This window comes from Micromys minutus (assembly GCF_963924665.1).
Source record: "Micromys minutus genome assembly, chromosome: 14".
Classification (NCBI taxonomy): domain Eukaryota; kingdom Metazoa; phylum Chordata; class Mammalia; order Rodentia; family Muridae; genus Micromys; species Micromys minutus.
In genome coordinates this window covers 24,199,380-24,221,014 of record NC_137983.1, presented here as the reverse complement: position 1 = coordinate 24,221,014, position 21,635 = coordinate 24,199,380, and the positions used below count along the sequence as shown (strand labels likewise).

At 46.0% G+C, this 21,635-nt stretch overlaps 1 protein-coding gene across 3 annotated transcripts in view; it reads left to right on the top strand.

Annotated features, from left to right (window-relative positions):
- Window positions 1-6,159, top strand: part of ACSL1 (acyl-CoA synthetase long chain family member 1) — a 64,827-nt gene extending 58,668 nt beyond the window's left edge. For all 3 annotated transcript variants that reach the window (XM_080928734.1, XM_080928736.1, XM_080928735.1), the window contains exons 18-21: window positions 792-935; window positions 3,419-3,520; window positions 3,621-3,692; window positions 4,476-6,159. In XM_080928734.1, the coding sequence (XP_080784860.1) occupies window positions 792-935; window positions 3,419-3,520; window positions 3,621-3,692; window positions 4,476-4,616 (459 nt within the window). In that variant the 3' untranslated portion in view covers window positions 4,617-6,159. The remainder of the gene's footprint in view (window positions 1-791; window positions 936-3,418; window positions 3,521-3,620; window positions 3,693-4,475) is intronic.
- The last annotated feature ends 15,476 nt before the right edge of the window (window positions 6,160-21,635 follow it).

The following is a 21,635-nucleotide window of genomic DNA, read 5'->3' as shown; positions in this document are numbered from 1 at the left end:
CATTCTCAGATTCATATGTATTGCAAGGCTGACTCTTCCTAACTGAAATCTTTCCCTAAAAGGCAGAGATTTGGTCTTTGTTGACCAAGCTAGTTCAGTACAGGGTCTCCAGGCAGAGAGCGAGGATTGAAAAGATAGACATAATTAGACAACACTATAACCCAACTCCAGACAGTGCTGAGGCTGAAGAGGCTTTATTTTTTCCCAGTCTGCTTTTCTCAGTCCAGGTACATTCAAATGCCGGTCAGTCCTCAGATCAAAGACAAAGTGAGCAAGTGAGGTAAAGATCAGAGCTCACACCAGGTAGAAATCAAACAAAGCGATAAACAAAGTCCCCAGAGTCTCTGGGTCTGAGGGCTTATCAGGATTATCAAGGCAAAAGGGAAGTCACACATTCCTTGGCTGTCTACCTTGCTCCTTGCATTAGCCTAAATGTGGATGTTCTTATCTGAGTCTACTTCCTGAGATCAGTGACAAGTACTTGCCAGCGTTCTATAAGCTGGGCCCCAACGCTCTTCATAGTCTGTGGAGTGCTATGAAAAGGTAAGACTATGTCCTGGCTGTCAGGGGACACACGTCATTTGGTGAGCAGGCTATGTGTGTCCCCACTTGAGACAGGCTAAATGAGATATAAGTCTGATGCTGAGTGGGGAAGTGGTCATCACATGGGCTCTGGAATCTCTCTCTGTATGGCCTAGTGGCCCTAGGCAACTTTACATTCCTTGTACTGTGACCAGTGGTGGGAAACCAGCCTGAAGTTCACCCATCACCCCTCCCTCTCTAATACACAGAATGGCACCTTGAAGATTATCGACAGGAAAAAGCACATATTTAAACTAGCTCAAGGAGAGTACATAGCACCAGAAAAGATTGAAAATATCTACCTGCGGAGTGAAGCCGTGGCCCAGGTGTTTGTGTATGGAGAAAGCTTACAGGTGAGCTCTTCCAGGTTAGCACTGTTGCTGGGCACTGCAAAGTGCCATGAGTCACAGGGACTTTTAAGGTGATGGACAGCTAGGCATGGTGGCACACACCCACAATGCCAGTACTTGGGAGGGTGATGGGTCATGAGTTCAAGGCCAACCTGGCTACTTGTCTCAAGAGTTAAAGCAAAAAGGTGATTGACAGTTTGAGTCAGTGTCATTGACCTTCATATATGTGGTCTAGACTAGTACTGACCCACTCTTGGGTTTTACTGCATTGGCCTTTACTATCCTCCTAAGTGCTTTTCTCTTCAGTTTCTGGATTTTAATTATGACTCTAGTTAATTGATTTGGAGTACCAATTGGTGTATATATAAAAAAGAAAAGATGATGTCCCAGGTTTTGGCACCAATGTTAGGAAAGAGATGAAGAGAGTGAGGGGTGGGTATAGCTCATGGAGGTGGGGCGAGGCCTGAGGGCAAGGGGAATGCCTTTGGGGGGGACCCATGTTGGGAATCCCTTCCCCCTTAGGGACCAGCCACATAATGGTATAGTACAGAATAGAGTTTATTCAGGACATGAGGAGGGGAGTTAAGAGGGTAGTAGAGGCAGAGAGAGAGAAGAATAGAGAAGTAGAGGCCGGCCACGAGCACATGTGGGGGGGGATGGGAAAGGAGGGGCAAGGGTGGGGGAGAACAAGAGACCAAGAGGCCAAGAGAGCAAGAGAGAGAAGAGGGGGCAGAGCATACCTGGCTCTTGCAGGGAAATGAGAGGTGGGGTTTACAGGATCCCAACACGGAGTCCTCTCTCCGCCCCCAAGTTTGACATCTTTGTTTTGAGACAGGATTTCTCTTAGTCATCCTGACTGCCTGCAACTCATTCTGTAGGCTAGACTCCAACTCACAGAGATCCTTCTGTCTCAGCCTCCCACGTGCTGGGATTAAAGGCATACACATTTTACATTTTTTCCTATTTTCCTTTACTTAAAATAGATGAAGGAAAGAAGGGAGAAAGGAAAGGGGAAAGTTAAGAAAAAACCCTGGGCGTGGTGGTGCGCAACTTTAACCCCAGCACTTGAGCAGCAGAAGCAGGCCGATCTCTTGAGTCCCAAGCTAGCCTGGTCTGGAGAGTGAGTTCCAGGACAGCCAGGATACACAGATTACAGCTTCCTCTCCCCCAGCTTCCCCTAGATCCCTCACACCTCTCTTCCCATCTAAATCCACACCTCTTCTGTCTCTTGTTAGAAAATACACAGGCATCTAAAGACTACTAGTAAGAAAAGACCAGCAAACTCGCAACAGGACTAGCACAAAACAAGCAAACAAAGGGGAAAGGAGTGTTTCACAAACACCATGAAATAAAGAACTTCGAAGATGCCACTGAGTTTGTTCTCTGTTGAGCACATATATATGTGTTGCTGGGTGTGCAGCGGGCCCTTAAGTGTGGTTTGTGTACCCTGTGAAAAATTATTCCTTTGGAAAAAAGCTAAGTTTTCCTTTGTGAGTGGTTATCAGTTGGAGCTAGCTTCAGAGTTAGGGACAGGGGCTTGTGCCCTCTTCCCCTCTCAGGGCCAGGGCCCCACCTGCTTTAGACCCATGCAGACCCTGTGCCTGCTGCGTCAGTCTGAGTTCATACGTGTGATGCATGCAGATACCTTGTTCGCTTGGTGCCTTCCATCCATCCCCTCTGCCTCTTACAGAATCTCTGCCTCCTTCCGAAGGATTCTCTGAGTCCTGAGGGGAGGGATTTGATTGAGACATTCTATTTAGGACCGAGTGTCCCTCAGTCTCTTATTCCCTGAACATTGTCTGTCTGTGTCCCGTCTGCCGCAGGAGGAAGCTTCTCCGATGATGACTGAGTGAGGCGCTGAGCTATGAGTGTAGCAGAGCGTTGCTAAAAGTCATTTTATTGCCGTGTTCCTATATCAGACATTTGAGTCTAAACCAGATAGGCCAAGGATTTAGGAGAAAGTTTCATAGTTCTAAACTTACTAAGCCTAAGCTTATTTATGACATTCATCTTAAGTCTTTTTTTTTTTTTTGAGAAAATTAAATTGTAAGTCAAGCATATTCAGTGTTGAAAATCAAAATCAGTATTCTAATTAAAACTAAAATTTCCAGAAGTATACACAGCCTCACATGGTGGTACACACTTGTAATCCTACTTGGGAGGCAAAAATGAGAATCAGGAGTATAAGGCCAGTCTCAGCCATGCAGCTAGCTCAGGGCTAGCCTGGGCTACAGGAGAGCCTGGTCTCAAAAACAACCAAGTAAAGTGGTACATATTGAAGTAAACAGAAGTTAGATTTTGATTTACAGTGACTGGTTATGTTTGAACTTCAGGGCTGATCTGGGCTTATCTGAGCTCAGGCAGCTCTGGAAAGGGGCGTGGCAGGAATAACATTCTGAGAGACGACCTCTAAGGTTGCCAGATAATCCCATAGGCCTGTGGTGCAGGAAAACCAAACTGTACTGAGTTACTTGTCTGTGTTATAGGCCTTTCTCATAGCAATTGTGGTGCCCGACGCTGAGACCTTACCTTCCTGGGCAAAGAAGAGAGGATTTCAAGGGTCCTTTGAAGAACTGTGCAGGAACAAGGTAAGGTTTGGAAGTGTCCCAGCCATCTTCCAACTCTTCACTCGGTCCTCAGTACCTATAAATATGAAAGGAAATAATCTAATTTTTCCTACACTATTAGGATCTCAATAAAGTTATCCTGGAAGACATGGTGAGGCTCGGGAAGGAGGCTGGTTTGAAGCCGTTTGAACAGGTATGGCTTTGATCAAGTGCATGAATTCAGTAGAGAACAGAGTCTGACTTGAAGATTTTTTAAATATTTCTTTGCTTATGTGCTTTCTTCATTTGCATGTATGCATGCATGATATAAGAGGGCATCAGATCCCATTATAGATGGTGTGAGCCACCATGTAGTTGCTGGGAATTGAACTCAGAACTTAGAACTCAGAAAGAGCAGCCAGTGATCTTAACCCCTGAACTATCCCTACAGCCCTGACTTGCAGATTTTTAATGAGTAAATTTTAGAGGTTGAAGAGTGGACCTGAAAAAACAGTAGAAACAGTCTGATGTAAAAAGAGTTTTTTAAAGCTTTGTGTGTATCTGTGTGTGCGTGTGAGAGAGAGAGAGAGTGTGTGTGTGTACATATTTGTACATGAATACAGATACCAAACTGTCCAAAGGTATCAGATCTGGAGCTGGGGTCGCTGACAGTTGTGAGCTACCCACCTTGTGTGCTGGGAGTTGAACCCAAGCCTTCTGGAAGAGCAGGAAGTGCTCTTAACTGTTGAGCCACCTCTCCAGTGCCGGGGGTTCTTACTCAGTGCTACTTCTCTTTCCCTGAGGTTACCACACCGTCCTGAATTCTGTCCTAATGGGACCTACATCCACTGAGAAAGCACCATAAAGTGTGAGGGTGGGTTGGTTCCTTAGTGGTCTTCATCTCCTTTGAGAACTTCTTTTCTATTTAGACTCTTAGGCAACGTCCGTGTGTCTGTCCTTGTGTCCTTTCCACTTTAACAGCCATGTTTATTCACAGGTCAAAGGCATTGCTGTGCATCCGGAATTATTTTCTACTGACAATGGCCTTCTGACTCCAACAATGAAGGCAAAAAGGCCAGAGCTACGGAACTATTTCAGGTCACAGATAGATGAACTGTACTCCACCATTAAGATTTAACGAGAGGAAGAACACTTAGAAGAAATGGCGCACCTCCACAATCCTCCTCGTACCAATGGCCTTCGCATTGGTAACTTTGCCTGCAGCAAGTGTGGGAAAGGCGATGCCATGCTGGACTTGTCCACAGGGTCTCACCATAGGGATAGTAGAGGGCACGGAACACTGCCTTACAGTCACCTGTGTTGTAGCCCATGATCCTGGGGATACACAGTTTCCAAAACGAGCCTTAAACATTGTAAAGGGGAACCCATAAAAGTGCTAAGTTATTTAAGACTTCTTCAACCAATAAGGTGGGTGTTAAAACTTCTGTCTCCTGTTTTTCTAACCGAGGGGTTAGGACTTACTCTTTCTGATATGTCTGCTATTTGCTGCACACGGCTGCGGCTGTCTGCTGCTCTGAAGAGTACAGTACACTGGAGGAGAGCTGTTCCTTTAGAACAACTGTTCAGGCTGAAGAAAGTCACAGTGGACCAGAGATTTTTCTTTTTAACCCCCCATCCCCATTACCCCTTTCCCTCGTCACCTCACATTCAGTACACTTATGTGACCCTTCTGGCTTGTAAAGGTTCCAAATGGTCCCTGTCATGCCTGCTGAAAATCTTGTGTTTCCAGTAAAGAACAGATCCTCTCCAGAACAATGTGGGTGCCCAGTCTCAGAAAAAAAAAAAAAGAAGAAGAAGAAGAAGAAAATGGTGGCTCCTGACTTGAACCAGCAGCTTGCAGCTCACACAGATGTTCTCAGACTCCTCTCCAAAGCTGGTCCCTGCCTCCCTTCCCTCCTTCCCAGGGGTTATAAGAAATCCTGCCTTAGAGTCTGCAATGAAGACAGTATTTAAAGAGCAACCTGGATCGGCCATGCTCAACTGTGATGCCTCCACCGCTGTCCACTTGCTCCTCTCGGAACCAGTTCATGTCTGTAATGGCCACTGGACTGCAAACGTCGTTTTCCCAGCAAATGATAATGTGGTCAACTTGCTTTTTTTCCCTCCCAATTAAACTCAGGCAAAGCATGTCTTCAAAACTATTTAGGGAGTTGATATACATGGGTACTTATTAAAACGAACAGTAATAAGTAAATATCCTTATTATAAAACTACCTGATTTATGTGAAATGCATTTGACAAGCCAAAAATCTGGGATGAAGAAATCTGGGGAAAACAAAATCATATCCTGGGATTCACTTCCCAAGGTGTATTTTTTAAGTTAACTTGGGAAATTAACAGCCTCTCTCTTTGCTGAGAGTCTTTGCCACATTTGACCTATTCGAGCTGTTGTTTATACATTGAAGCCACTGATGTTGGCTGTGTGACAGTGTGTGTATTATTGAAGCACAACCGGGTTTGCACTAAAGAATCGTCGTTGTAATAACACTATTTGGTAGCCTAACTTCATATTCGTAGTCTTAATTGCACAGGAAGTCAATAATTTGTCACAACGGGGTTTTGAATGTTTGCTTTCAGTGTTGGCTATTTCTATGTTTTATAAACCAAAACAATTTCCAAAAACAATGAAGGAAACCAAAATAAATATTTCTGCATTTGGAGTGAGTGGAGAATGTCTTTGGAGTGCATTATGACGTTTGGGTCAGCTAAAGTGTGCACCTCGACAAAGGACGGCCTCCTGGGAAACCTGCCATTGCTTCCTTCCCATCCCTGGTCTCTCTCCAATCCAGTCTTTCTGTGACTTCAAACACTGCATATCACCTCTACCAGCTGGTCTGGCCACACCCTCCCATGCCTCCAGGAAGAGCATCATGGTCTAGAATCTACAGTGTAGATAAGGGTCTCTTCTCCTTTATCACAGAGTCAGCGGACATTAGCTGCTGTTGGTCTGCAGGGATGCTGCTTTAATCTCACTGTTTGTAGTGATTCTCTTGTTTACAGCAGCCTCTGTCCCTTACCTGGCCTGCTCCTTGTTACCAGGGGTTTATTAGCACCCAGTTTCTTTCAAGCATGTTGTGTTTAATTCCACCACTGATTGTTACCACACCAACCTCCTCACATTTCTGTTTGTGAGGATGGGGGGGTATTATTTTTCTTTTAGAATGGGGGGGGGGTGAGGGAGAGAGGGGGAGGTGCTGTCTTTATGAGGTTTGAGTTCTCACTAACCCCAGGTTGGTCTCACTCTGTAGCCAAAGGATTGCTTGACTCTTCCTGCTTCAGCCTCCTGAATAGCCAGCTGGAAGTGTAGGCCAGTGACGTCAGTCTGTCCATCAGATCTGTGGTTAATCTGTGTTCGTCCTCTAAAGCCCAGGTTTATATATCTGACACAGCCTGTTCCTCTTTCTGCTACTGTAACACGGTGTCAGAGACAGGGTAGTTGTAAAGAATTAAGGTTATTTAGCTCACAATTCCCGAGTTTGGGAAGCCTAAGGACAAGCAGCACCATCTTAACTTATTTAAGTGTGCAGTTGTGGGTTCAAAGACATCCCCACTTGTGTACCAGCACCCGATTAGACAATATCTGGCTGATAGGCACACTCTGCTGAGTCCCAAGGTGAGTACAGGTAACCTGTACCATACGACAAAGGGGCCTATGAAGGACAGAAAAGCTTGTTTTTTTTTCTGGACTTGTTATTCATTTTATTAAAAGATCTATTTATATGAGTACACGGTCACTGTCTTCAGACAGACCAGAAGAGGGCATCGGATCCACTGCAGATGGTTGTGCGCCTTCATGTGGTTGCTGGGAATTGAACTCAGGACCTCTGGAAGAGCAGTCAGTGCTCTTAACCGCAGAGCCATCTCTCCAGCCTTTATTCATTTTTTTTTTTTTTTTGTTAATTTCACATCATGAACCCCCGAATCCCACTCATTTCCCCATCCCTCCATACCATTCTTGCAACTCCTGGCAAAAGAAAGCAGTAAAAAGGGGTGGAAGGAAGGAAGAAACAAGGAAAGGAAGGAAGGAAAGAGAGATAGAAGAAAGAAAGGAAAGAAAGAAAGAAAACATCTGGCCATGGAAGCTGTGGTTGTAAATGTTCGTTGCAGTCAGTCGTTGGTCTGGTTCAAGGCCTCTTGGCTTCTGCTCTACCGTCAATACTGGATTCTCACTAGGACGCCTCAGCTATCCTGTTGTTGCCCTGTGTCATGGAGAGTCTGCAGCTTTGGCTCTTCACACAGTCCAGCCATTCACAGATGGGGTAGATGCTGGAGTGAGCCAACTCAAAGCCCAGGACCTGGGCCTGGGTGAAAGCTGAGTTGATCAGCCTCCCCAGCCTATGCTGCCAGGGCCAGCTCTCAGGCTTTGCCCCAATGAGGGCCAAGGCCCGTTCTGCTGCTGGCACAGCTGGCAAGTCCTGGGAAAGGCTCTCCCTGCACTCAGCATTATCAGGGCGAGCTCTACAGTGCAGTCTGGCTGAGGTGCAGAACTATTCTGAGAGCTGCAGGCTTGGCTTGCTTTTATTAAAATATTTGATGTAGATGGGTGTTTTTGCCTCCATTTATCACCATACGCATGCAGTGCCCAAGGAGGTCAGAAGGGATGTTAGATCCCCCAAAACTGAAGTTACACACCTGTTAGCCCCCATGTAGCCACAGGGAATTAAACTCAGGTCCCCTTAACCACTGAACCATCTCTCCAGCTCCCAAGCTTTTTGAACAGACCTACTTGTAGAACCAAAGTATTCCTGAATGAATTAACCCATTCATGACAACAGAGCTGATCACCTCTCCAAATACATAGGATACATTTCTAATGCACTTGTGGCAGAAGTCCAGACTGCCTTTGTTTTACAAATCCTATTTTGCCTTCCTCTCTTCCTCTGAGTGGAGCGTAAGGACTTGAGAACACATTACTTCTAGCCCCAAATCAGGGACTTAGAATAGTGAATAGTCAATATATCTCGAAGTTTGGAGCAAAGTTGTGGCAGTAGCGGTGACAAACAGGTGGTTTGGTTCATTCTGGTGACATGCTCATCCGAGTATCTTAACCCAGTTTAAGCATCTGGCTCCGAGAGGTTCTGTGTTTGCATTCATGAGGTGCCACTGGCTTCCTACAAGCAGAACCTCATCTTGCAAACTTTGTGTCTGTTAGAAACTCCTACACTTCCTTTCACCTCAGCCCCTAGCCGGCCACCACTGGGCTTCCTCCCTATGAGTTTGAATGTATCCTTATAAGTGAAGTCAGGTCACAAGTGTTCCTTTCTTGGCTGACTGGTCTTCTCAGCATGTTACAAGGTTCAACTGTGTTTTCCCATGTGTTGCAATCCCCCACAGGTGTTCCTCCTCTTTTTTTTTTTTTTAGATTTGGGGACTTTTTTTTTGCTGTGGAGACTCTGCACCCCCTCGCACAGTTCTCCCTTTTAGGCAGAACAGTATTCCACTGTTTGTAGATTTGGCCCATTTGGCTATTGATGCTCACTTGAGATGCTCCTACTCGCCATCTGCTGTGAATAACTGTGTGAAGCCTTGCGGACGACTTGTTTTGAGTCCCCGCTTTTAATACCTCTGTGTGTACCCAGACGTGGATCTGCTGGACCATATGACAATCCTGTGTGTATACATTTTTTTATGGACTGCAGTGATGTTTTCCTTAGTGACTGTGCCATGTCCTTTTTGTACAGCTGTGTCCTTTGATTTTATAAGTCACTGGGTGGCTGTGGTCTCCATTTGTTATTCCCAAGCTACCACTGATACCCGGCATCTCTGCTCCACCGCCATTTACACATCTGCAGAGAGGTTCTCTGAGCATCCTTTATGCCCTTTAAAAACTGAGTTCCTGAAGCAGGAGACAGTGCTGCAGTTAGAGGCTCTTGCTGTGCTTGCAGAGGGCACAAGCTCAGTCCCCAGCACTCCCATGGTAAGCTCACAACTGTAACTCCACGTGGAGGGATCTCATTCTGACCTCCATCCTCTGTGGGTACCAGCAAACGTGCTACTCGTACATTTAATGACCTCATATGCATAGAATAAAAAAGTCTCGAACAGTTGGGTTCTTTGGGGTTTGTGTTATTGCACTGAGGGCGTTCTTCGGTCAGGCTGTCGGTCCCTGAGCACCACTTTTGATTCTTTTACGGTGATCAATCTCTTGGAGGTGTGCACTGGCAAGGCAGCAAGCGCTGGTCCTACAACTAAATCGACTTTCTTCCCACAAACTATGGCTGCATCTCGGAAGCCCATTGGACACTGTCTCTTGCCTCTCCCTAAAGACAAGTGACTTCAGGGTGTCTCTGCCCAACCATAAGACACTTGCCTCCAGGCTCCCAGCATATTAAGCATCTTAGCAGCTGCCAGAACAGCTGGTCTTCTAATAGACACTGAGCCAGAGGCCGGGAGCCAGGAACTGAAGAGCTTTTCTCTGCAGGGACCGCAAGTCCGGCAGTGTGCAACCCTGCTGCCCTGGAAGCCCGTCAGCCCCTCCCTCCAGGCCAGCCGGGACACAGGTCACTTAATATCCAATGTCCAGAAGGCTTTAAGAACAGCTAGCATTTAGTAAAATATTTTTGGCTTGCCCTACCTTTTGATCTGCATATACTAACTAACGACTAGAACCTGTGGAGTTCTGCCACGAGGCAGATTAACTCATTCATCTTTTTAGCCAGTTTCTGCTTTTATCCCCCGGTTACAGATGCGACGAAAGCAAACATGATTAGAACAGTGTCCCATGCTGGACAAAACCGGCAGTCTGGCCCCATAGGCTGAAGCCAGCAGAACAGATTGCTGGGTTTTGTGGGCTCCAGCAATGAGCTTCAGGACGAGTGGGCTGCTGATGGCAGTAGTTCGGTGGCCTTGGGTTCTAGAGGGTGGACTTTTACATTATACTCAAGCTAATGCCACTTGGTCTTGTTCTATTTTTATGACATCAAAAGTGACACATGATTTTGCAACCCCAAATCCACTGGGAACCGACAGCTTGATGGAAGCAGTTACTGTAGGCTTCATATATACAGTGAGGTAAAAAGCAACAACAACAATAAAAAATCCACATAAAGCTGGGTTAGCGATATGCTGTGATTCATGACTCATCTCAGTGAGACTCAAACCACAGGGATGGCAGCAACCGCACCTATTGGGAACCTGCTGTGGGCCGAGTTTACACAGTGCTCTTTATATTCTGACGTCATCTCCTTAGCGTGCTGTTTGGTGCATGATAACCTGCACGTGCATATTTGCCATCACTCCATGCCAAACTTGGTACGTTCTGTAGGGATAGAGCTGTCTTTCCTGCCGGCCAGATTCTTGCCACAAGGTGCTTCAGAGAGGCGGGCAACAGGCAAGAAAGCAAAGGAGATAATTCACATTGCGAAAGGCTTTAAGCAAAAACTAAACCAAACAACAAAAAACTGTTGTACTGATCTGACCTCTTAAGTATTATCACAGTATCTCAACCTTGCCTGACCCTTTAACGCAGTTCCTCAAATGGTGACCTCCAACCATAGAATTCGTTTTGTTTCTACTTCATAACTGTAATTTTACAACGGTTACGAATTGAAATGTTAATATCGGAACCTTCATGAAAGGGGCTTTGGCCTGGGGGGGTCTTGACCCACAGGTTGAGAACCACTGATCTTGTGAGCGGTAACTTTGGGCTTTGATTTGAAGCTGTCTCAATTGAAGAAGTCTATTGAACAATTGAGGATATAGATGAGTTGTAGCCAGATGTAGACAAGTTGTAGCCACAGCTAGTGCAGGGAATTAGAGCTATGGGTAGTCCCAGAGAACCTGGGGATGATGGTGGAATAAAGGTCTCCAACTGATGGGGAGCCCCAGATTTTTCCAAGGGAACTAAGGGAGGAAACAGGAAGGGAGAGAATCGCCTATGGGGGAGAAAGGTAGAAGATGTGCATCTGGAAGCCAAGAAAGTAAACCCTTCAGGGAGATGAAGGATCAGTTCTGACACTGTTGAAAGGCAGAACAAGGTAGGGATGCAGAAAAAAATAGCAAGTGGCTTTGGCCATAACTTGCTGATAATAGGGAGGTGATGTGTGTGTTGTTTTGTTTTGTTTCTGTGAAGGACATCAGAGAAACAAATGGTGGCTGAACAGAGTTATGGAGGCTAGAGAAAGATCAGAGTTCACATGCAAGTGGTAGCTAGGCTTTGAGTGGAAGCTGCTAGATCAATGGTTCTCAACCTGTGGGTCTTGACCTCTCTGGGAGTTGAGTGACCCTTTCACGGGGTTTACAGATTGAATATCCTGCATGTCAGATATTTACATTATGACTCATCATAACTAGCAAAATGACAATTATGAAGTTGCAAGGAAGTACATTTATGGTGGGGGGGGAAGGTTTCAGCACAACACGAGGAACTGTATTAAAGGGCCGCAGCGTGAGGGAGGGTGAGAAGCACAGTACTAGAAGATCACGGTGTGCGTGGGAGTGACTCAAGAAAGAGAAGAAAGGGGTGCTTTTAGGAAGATGTATTTCCTTACCAGTTAAGGATAAATTCCAATTCTGTATGAGGATGTAAGTCTGGGAGAGATTGGCTCATTAGTTTAGGGTGGAGATGCCCAGCGAGAAGAAGGCTTTTCTGGGTCCCTCTCACCTGCCTGCTGTCCCTCTCTAGGGTGTGAGTCCTGGAGCCTTGAACATCTGGGACCTAGACACGGCTCTTCTGAATTAGTGGGTCTTTGGGAACCTAGCACTCACGGCGGCACACCTGTTTTCAGTTTTATTAGTGTCAACTGTCACCCGAAGGAGCATAAATGCTATGGATTCTGGTTCCTTGCACAGTGGAACGAATTATCAAGCCCATCAGCCTGTCCCCTGGCCGAGCGGAGGGGGAGGAAAGACAGTCGTCCTTTAGCCTTTTGGCTGGTGACAGCTACAGGTCTAAACTGCCCAGACCTGGAGGGTGCCTCCTGTTCTTCAGTCAGCAGCCCCTCCTCATCTTCGGTGGAGGGGCCCACAGCTGTGAGTCTGCCCGCAGGAGAGTGCTCTGTCTGCCTCAGTTCACAGCTTTTCCAGTGTGGGCTCCAGGCTGTCATGGGCTGGAAACCTGGGCTTTAAGTCAGCCTGGACTGCAGAGTGTGAGAGTCTAGTGCCATCTTTCTCACTGGCGTGGGTATCAGTCCACCACTGTTTCCCAGACTAATGCTGAAACACATACTGGTTCCCATCATACTTCTGATTAGCAGGAGTACTTGGGAAATTCGCTTGCCATATTAATTATACATGTATTTGGTCTAAAAGCAATCTAAATATTTTTCTTTTGGATTCTTAACCCCTTTACACTTTGACTTGTTCAAAAGAAGTGTGTATGTGTGTGTATGTATGTTTATATGTGTGTATGTGTGTGTATATGTATTCGTGTATGTATATCTGTATGCAGTATGTATGTATGTGTGTGTTTGTGTGTATGTATATTTGTATGTGTGTATGTGTGTATATGTATATGTGTATATGTGTGTGTGTGTACATGTGTGTCACTTGTATACCTATGCATATAGAGGCCAGAGGTCAAACTCGGGGTCTCAGTCTCTCACTGGGACTTGGGGTTCACTGGGAAGATTAGAATGACTGGCCAATAAGTTGGGGTGATCTATTAAGCTCTACCAGCCCAGATCTATAGGATTACAAACAGATTGTAAGCACCGCATCATAACACACGCCACATGCTTTTGATGTGGGTGCTGGCAATTGAACTCATGCTTATGTGGAGATCATCATATCAACTGAGCCGGCTCCCAGCCCCTCTGAGAAACCCTGGCAGATGGATTTTGTTTCTGTATTATATTCTTGAGTTGTGAAATGTTCTGGTTTTGGCTTAAAGTGGAGCCCATGCCCCCAAGTATATTTTGTGTAGGAGTCCTTAGCAGCTCTTTTGTGTTGATATTTTTAACAGGAGAAGGGAAACACTTCTGAACGCCAAATTTTACAGATCAGAATCATCCTTACTCAATACCACCAGGCTGCTGGGGTCCCAGATGACTCTGGCAGGCTTCCTGTCTTACATGTTGGCTATGTAAAGTGGGGGTGGGGTTGGGTGTGTGATAGGAGTAACCCTGACATCGGTGCCCTGCCAGGGGGGTGGGTGGGCAGGATGCACCATGACAGGTGTGAAGTGGAGATAGAAACCAGTTTGCTTACTTTCTGTTCAACGTGTGCCAACCAGAGGGCTTTCACTTCTGATTCTCTTCCCATGGTCTCTGATACTGCTCCCCGATAGCTCTTTGGCCCTAGGAAGTTTCCCTCCTGTCATGCCCACTGCCCGAGAAGAGCAGAAGCCATGTTTTGCCAAGACAATTACACCAGCCCTAGCTACCCACCTTGTCCCCTCTCTGTGGATCTTTGCTGACCCACTCTGTAGCAAGAATGCTTCGTTTTCTGTGACTTCCTTGTTTAATCACTCTGAACTGGCTCATGTCCTCAGATTATACAGTAGATCGCACCACCTAACGGCCTTGGAGTGAAGACCCTGGTGTGTGAAGTCTGGGATGATAAGTTATTCTTCATGGGTGAAATCAGTCAACCCAAGGCAAATTAGAGTACATAAAGACGGGTCTATTGGAAAGTCACCATGAGGAGGGAGACAGGAGTGGGAAGAAAAGAGTGCTTGTAGAAAGAAGAGAGAGAAGAGAGAGCCAAATGTTTACATTTTATAGGAAAGAGCTTCTCAGGGAAGGGAAGCTCCACCCCTTGGATAGAGGGCTGGGTATGCCCTGCAGCTCTTAGGGACTGAGGGATCCTGGGAGAATCTGGAGTTCAGGTCCACGCTGGTAGTTAAAATATGTGCCTCACCCATTTGTCCCAGGTCAGAATCCCAACACAGCTGAGCTGACAGCTCTGTGCTTCTGGGGGAGTTTGGGTGATAAAGTTGCTAGTCTCTGCTCAGTACTGTGGGAGTAAAGAAATGGAGGACACTTGTCTCCAGCCTCATCTTTTCCCACCTAATGAGCTCTGCTCAGGCCATGCTGAACTTCAGTTCCCAAAATGCATTGCACTGTTGTTTCCAGCACAGCCTTTGCTTTACCGGAGCCTAGCAGATACCTACTGCTAGTTAAAGAGGATTGCATTAAATTTCAACCCCCCCACACCCCCCACAAAGGGCTCGGGTACCTATTTAACATATCAAAGCAGACCTGGCTTCCAAGTTCTCCTAGCATCCCTCAGTCCCTACAAGTTACAGGGCTTGGCTGGCTGGTGAACCTCACCCCTTACCCAGAATTTCTAGCCCACTAGCTGGGCTGCCATTTCCCCAGAGTCTCTTTCCTATCTAATCCAGACATTTAGTCACCTGCCCTTCTTGTACCTTCGACTCTTGACTGCTGTACCAGGTTCCCCTCTCCCCACCTGACCCAGTCCGTCTGCTCATGTTCGCTTTGGACTTTCCCAAATGTGTCTTGGGATGCTCTCCCTTTTATTTCTGTTTTCTATCTACAATAAGTTTTCTCCTCCACCATACCTAAGAGCAGTCGTGTCCTACGGATTCATTCATTCATTCACTCATTCATTCATTCACTTGTTTTATCATTCAGAGCATACATGGGTGTCACTTCCTCCAGGAAAGCCCAGAGAAAGGACTGCTTGTGTCACACACCGCAGTGCAGAGAATGTGAAGGGCATTGCTGTTTTCTTTCACACTAAGTCACAAGGTTAAAGGATTGTGAGGTGCTGGCCATGAGGGGCCTAACACAGCCTGGGGAAGATGCCACATCCTCCCACTGAAAAAAAGAGGGTGTCATGTGTCAACCAGGAAGCCATTTGCTGGATGCTTTACTGATGGTTTCTAGGGCCATTATATTCCCGGGTCTTCACATCCCCGGCTCTTCACATTCTGGGTTGAACAGAGTTGGGTTGGATGTTTCTCTGGTTTGTTTGAGACGGTGTACCTCACTGTTAGAACAGGCCAGCCTGGAGCTCACCTCGGTCTACCTGCCACTGCCTTCCCAGTGTTGGAAGTGCAGGAGCACCAGCTGGTCTGTCTGCAGAGAGCTTTACGGAGGAAAATCACCAGGAAGCATTTGATCAGGGCCAGCATTGCAGCTGTGCCCAGCCTCAGGCTAACCAAAAGCCATGCCACAATGAGCAAGGTTATTGAAAATGTGAAATATTTAGTTTCCTGTTAAGTTGAAGTGCTGGGGATTGAGCCCAGGGCCTTGCACATGCCAAGCAAGTGCCTTCTTGGTGAGTTACATCTCCCAACCCAGAAGGTCCTGACCATAGCCATAGCACTGCTGAGACCTATGTAGAGATTTTTTTTAAATCCTTATTTTTCTTTGCTTTTCTCTCCTTTATTTCCCAGGAAAGTCTTGTCCTTTCCTTTTCCTCTCCCGGTCTTTTGTACTTCCTTCTTTTATATCAGTTTAGATCATAATCCAATGGTCCGAAACCAGAGAGTAGGCTATTCTCAGGCTAGTGGATTTGGGTGGAGATTCTCCCACCAGGGTTCCATCCGCAGTCCCTCCCAACCCTCCTGGGCGCTGGGAATGGAATCTGAAACACGTGAGATTGCAAACTGCTGGTCTGATTAATTTATTTAGCCATGTTGGCTGGCATGGTGCCAGTTAGGTCTGGAAAAAGTTGGCTAATATTAGTTACACAACAACTAAGGTTAATGCTTTGGGGGGAAGCGGTGGCTATTCGTAAGCACGTGATACAAGAATGTGTCTAGGCTCCCGGCTGATGGGGGTAATGAAGACATCTTTCTGCCCTCTAGTTTTAAGACACTGAATGCTACCTCTTCCTTGCCTCTTAAAGGGAACAACCATGGGCAAGTGCCCTCCCTGGCTCTCCTGAGGGCTGCATTTTGTTTTGCAATGTCATAGCTGCAGACTGTCAGCGGTTGGTCTGTGTGAAACAGATAAGGACTTTTATTTGTGAGACTGGAAGTTTGGTGCCTACTCAATGTTGAGGAAGCCGTGTAGGAAGGTAAATAACAGGCCAGGAAAATTGGCGCTCTTCTCTTCCTTTCTGTGGTGTAAAACCGGACTCCGCACACGGCATGGTCCAGGCCAGAAGCTCAGTCATCTGCTATGGCAGTGAGGTCAAGGCTGACACGAGCTAAATTACACACTATAAATAAAGTTGTGTGTGTGTGTGTGTGTGTGTTTGTGTGGTGTGTGTATGAGTGTGTGTGTGAGTGTGTGTGTGTTTGTGTTTGTGTGGTGTGTGTATGAGTGTGTGTGAGTGTGTGTGTGTGTGTGTGTGTGTATGTGTGTGTGTGCTGAAAGAAAGAAGATCAGACTTTTAAAGGAACAGTAACAGGAAGGCCTTTCCTAAGCTATGGAAGGACACAATTCCTGTAGAGGAAGAAGGAGTTAACATCAGTCCTTAATCTTAACTGCAAGTCCTGGATGAAGCAGCTCAGGCCTCCAGTTACACTTGGAAGTCTCCAGTTCCTTTCTCTTTCTGCCCTCTAGTGGACACTGCTGTTTTCTGCCCTTCAGTGTCCTGCCTAGAGTCCCCATGTTCTTATCTTCATAGTTCTATAGGGGAAATAACAACCCGAATTTAAACATCTGCTGAAAATTCAGGACATGGACCAATGTATATATCAAACCACAGGGAACACAAGTTTTGATGGGGAAGTACCCCCTTACCCCATTCAGTTTATCCCAAGCATTCAAGGGGCTTATGGTGTTTGTTGTTTCGCTTTTAAATATTTTTAAGTCTTCCTTCCTTCCTTCCTTCCTTCCTTCCTTCCTTCCTTCCTTCCTTCCTTCCTTCCTTCCTCCTTATTGATAGGATCTTAATACATCTCCTCTGGTGACCTGGAACTTACTAAATAGATCAGGTTGGCCTTGAACTCACAGAGATCCCTGCCTCTGCCTCCAGAGTGCTGGGATTAAAGGTGTGCCTCTCCTTGCCTGACTGGCTTTGTTTTTTGGGACAGCCTTGCTATGTAGCTCAGGCTGGCATAAGGCTTGAGATTCTCTTGTGCCAGTCTCTCAAGGGTTAGAATTAATAAGCACACACTAAGAGACTCGACTTATTCTCCTTTGTATTATAATAGCAATAGCCTTGCCTTCATTTTTCTAACCATGAATATATATGATTTAAACTTCCACATCTGTCCTATAGTAACTTATTCTCAGATGTCATTAAAGCCTGCTTCCATTGTTCCAGGTCACCCTGGACAGAGGCAATACCACTGTCTCCACCTCTGGGTCCTCAGCCCCCTTTCGACTCTTATCCTCTCCGGCCCCCTAGTGAACATGAACTTTCATTCATTACCAAGGAGCTACTGTGCATTAAGGCTGGTGAATTTAGCCAACCTTTACAAAAGGCAGACAGTGGTGGGAAAGGCACAGCCCAACACAGCTGCCATCTTGAACTAGAAAACACTGACTATGGCCTCCCTACAATACAGCCTACTATTTCCTTCATAGGATGCTTCTCATGGTCAAAAATCCTTTCTCATGGTTGGACCCTCTTTGGCTGTAGCTCCTCCTCTTCTCTCCTGACCCTTATGCTAATGGACCACCTTATAGCACTCACATTTTTGCTAATGCCTTAGGACGAGGAGTGATCTCTTCTGTCCTTCCCTTCCTACCCTAAGCTTCCTGTCCTGCCTTTACCTCTTGGGAAGCTCAGGCAGGTACTCTGGTTTCCATCAGCAGCACAGACAGCCACAGAAACTTTTAAATCATGTTCCCAGGTTGAACCGCTATGCCTGCTCTCCCATACAATCGGCTATGGCTAACCAGAAGTCTGTTATACACTGACCTGCTTTAACCATGCCACGGGCACTAAGATGTCGCCTCAGAGCTCCTGCCCTCTGACCTCCTTTCCCTCAATCCAAGATGCACTGCACTCTGTGGATGTTGAAGAAAATTTGCATCACAGAGTGGAGCAAAACTGAGGCTAGGTGTTCAGCTATGTAGATGGGAATTTTAGTTTTCCTGTGACCAGCTTGAATTGCCTGTCTCAGATTTGGAAGCAGTGGGATTGAATTGTCTGTCTCAAAGCATCTATTCTCCTGTTTTATACCTAGCACCCAGTTTCTGTGGGAATCTATGATTCTAGAAGGTTAAGGAGTAGATTGTCTATCTCCAGCCACAAGAATTGGCTTTGAGTGGTGTGATTGTTAATGTTTACATGTCTGTGTGCCCATAAATGCTGTTTATTCACAGCTAACATTTCAATTAATATTCTGAGTTGGCCTAGTGGTTCCCAGCTAGTCAGGAGGCAGAGGCAGGAGGATCACAAGCTCAAAGTCAGCCTGAGGAACTTAAGTGAGAATACTTAATGCTTCAAATTAAAAGAACCTGGGAGGTAACACCATTGTACAGTGCTTGCCTAGCATGTACTAGGACAGGCCCTATGCAAAAGCTTGACTAACATAGATGGGCACATGTGTGTCACGCATGTTGGGCTTTTCCCCAAGGATTCTGGGCTTTCACACTGAACGAATGAATGGTGGAATTCAAACCTGAGACACAGCATAGCTTCCAGTTACAGACCTGATCCAGACCCCTGGGTCAAGCAAAGGCAGGCAGGCCCATTAGTTATTGATAGGGATGTTCCTTAGTGTTGACGGATGTAAAATGTGGTTATAGTGCCCACCACAGAGGGTTATTTAGAGCATTCAATGAGCTGATAGAAATTAAACACTTAGAACAATGCCTGGGTCATAGTAAGTCCAGGTGGAGGTGCTAATGGTGCTGATAGTGGTGGTGATGGTGGTAATGGTGGTGATGGTGGTGATGGTGGTGGTGGTGGTGATGGTGGTGGTGGTAGTTGTGGTGATGGTGGTGATGGTGGTGGTGGTGGTGGTGGTGGTGGTGGTAGTGGTGGTGATGGTGGTAGTGGTGATGGTGGTAATGGTGCTGATGGTGGTGATGGTGGTAGTGGTGATGGTGGTAATGGTGCTGATGGTGGTGATGGTGGTATAGAACCCAGCCTGAGGTTAAGGTTGACAAGTCAAGAAAACATCCTCTGAGCTCCAGTGACCTCTCAAACCTTGGGATCAAACTGAGAAAACCTTGGGTTTTTGGTGACACAAACTCAGAACTTTAATGATCTAAACCTATTTGGATAAGCACTGCTTGTTTCCACTGAGGGAGGAATCCCTTCCTGCTGTGGCACCTGAGTGGTTTCTTTCTTCCATAACTACAAAGCATCAAAAGATTACTATCCACATCCCCCTTCCCAGAAAATGGAGTTGCCTCGGCTCTCCAAAGTGTGCCAGTTTTCTGTGCTTCCAGGAAGCCCATTTCTACCCATCCACGAGGAACTTCCTTCAATGCCCTCAAGGTGATTTCTCCTTCTATGGCAGTCACCCAAAGGATTTCTGAGTAATTGTGGACACACATTTCACTGAAGAGGAAACAGGAATGACCTGGAGGGAAACACAAGTCATGAACACAAGCACTTCATCTTCGAGATAGGTAAAAGAAAACTCTTTAAAACGTATCCAGTTTGCAGAGCCAAGGCAGGGGGGAGTTAAGACAGTGTAAAGAACTAACATGCAAAGCTGACTGTACCTACATCTTAGACGGTGGTATCTCTACTGACTGTCCCTAACCACTCACAGACATGTGCCCTGGAAGATGTACACAGCAGCTTGGAGTGATGTGCTGCGGGAATAGTAACTGGAAATAATGATGTATCCATAGGACAGGAGTATAAAAATGATACAAAGTTACTTGATGAATTCCAAAGGCAAGGAGAATGAACCACAGCATCATGCAGATGTGTATACTTTAAAATCATGGCTTTGGTTAGGGTACTTGCAGAAAACCTGCCAAATGTTATTTATAGAGATGGAAATATACAATGATTATGCATAGGGGCATCTCAAGGCTGAAAAGCATAAAAATGCTAAAAACAAATTTAAAGGATAGAGTTAAAGTTGGGAAAAGGACCATTCGTGTAAGAGTCTAAGAACTATAATATTTTATGTCCCAATTCAGTAATATAGGTGTTTGTGTTTTACAGTCTTAAATATCCTTTGTTTGAGACAGGGTTTTTTTGTGTAGCCCTGGTGGTACCAGAACTCACCTTGTAGATCCAGCCACCACCTGCTTCTGCCTCTGCTGGAACTAAAGGCATGCCACCACTGCCTAGCTCGTATGCATACTTTTATTGTGACAAAATATTTAACATAAAATTGGACATTTTAGCTTTGCATTCTAATCATTTTGAAGTGTTTAAATACATCCACCATTTTGCACAACCATCTATCTCTCCCACCGCCCCCATCTCGAGCATTTCCTAGCACCACTGTGCTTTAAGTTAACCAAGAAATCATTGTGGGGGCTGGAGAGATGATTCAGTCATTTGGAGCCTCTAGCTAAAGACCCAGAGTTCGTTTCCTAGGCTGACAACCATCTGTAACTCCAGTTTCAGGGTATCTGATGCCATTGTCTGACCTACAAAGGGACCAGGCACGCATGTGATGTGTGTGTATATATATATGTGCGTGTATGTGCATGTCTATAATATATAAATATATAACATATTTTTGCATATATATGCAAAACATTCATACACATAAACCTTAAAAAATAATCATTGCCAAGTCTAACATTTTGACTCAGCTTTCTTTTGAGTTTCGCCGTTTTACCTCTTACGTCTTTGATCCCTTTAAATCAATTTTTCATTCTTTTTGTATCACAAGAAGTTAAAACAAACAAACAAACAAACAAAAAAAGAACCCCCAAAATCATGTGTATGTATCCAGAAGGGACCTTCCCACTTTACAAAGAACCTGGAAGGGAGGACAAACAACGTGTCACGGTCAACAGCCGCCGCAGGGAGCTAAAAGCAGCATCTGCATTCAGCTATGCAAAAGATTTGACAGTTGTCCATCAGCTAACAAGCCGCCCAGAAGCCCAGGATCCACCGGTATCCACACGAGCTCCGGGTCATTTCCCCGCCCACGAGGCCCGGTAGTTCTAAATTTCCGGAACGATGACGAGGAGGTTGGCGGGAGGGACAGCCCGGAGCACCTAAGGACTTTGGACTCCGCTCCGCTGCAGGGTGTCATCCAGGCCTAGATTCCATCGTGCTCTCGCCCACTCTCTGGGCCCTCCCCGGAAGAGGCGGAGCATAACAAGGACTAGGCTCTGATTGGCTGTTCTGTGCAAGGCAAGCTAGGCGCGAGTTTTGGTGTCGGGGTTTGGGGAGTGGTAGG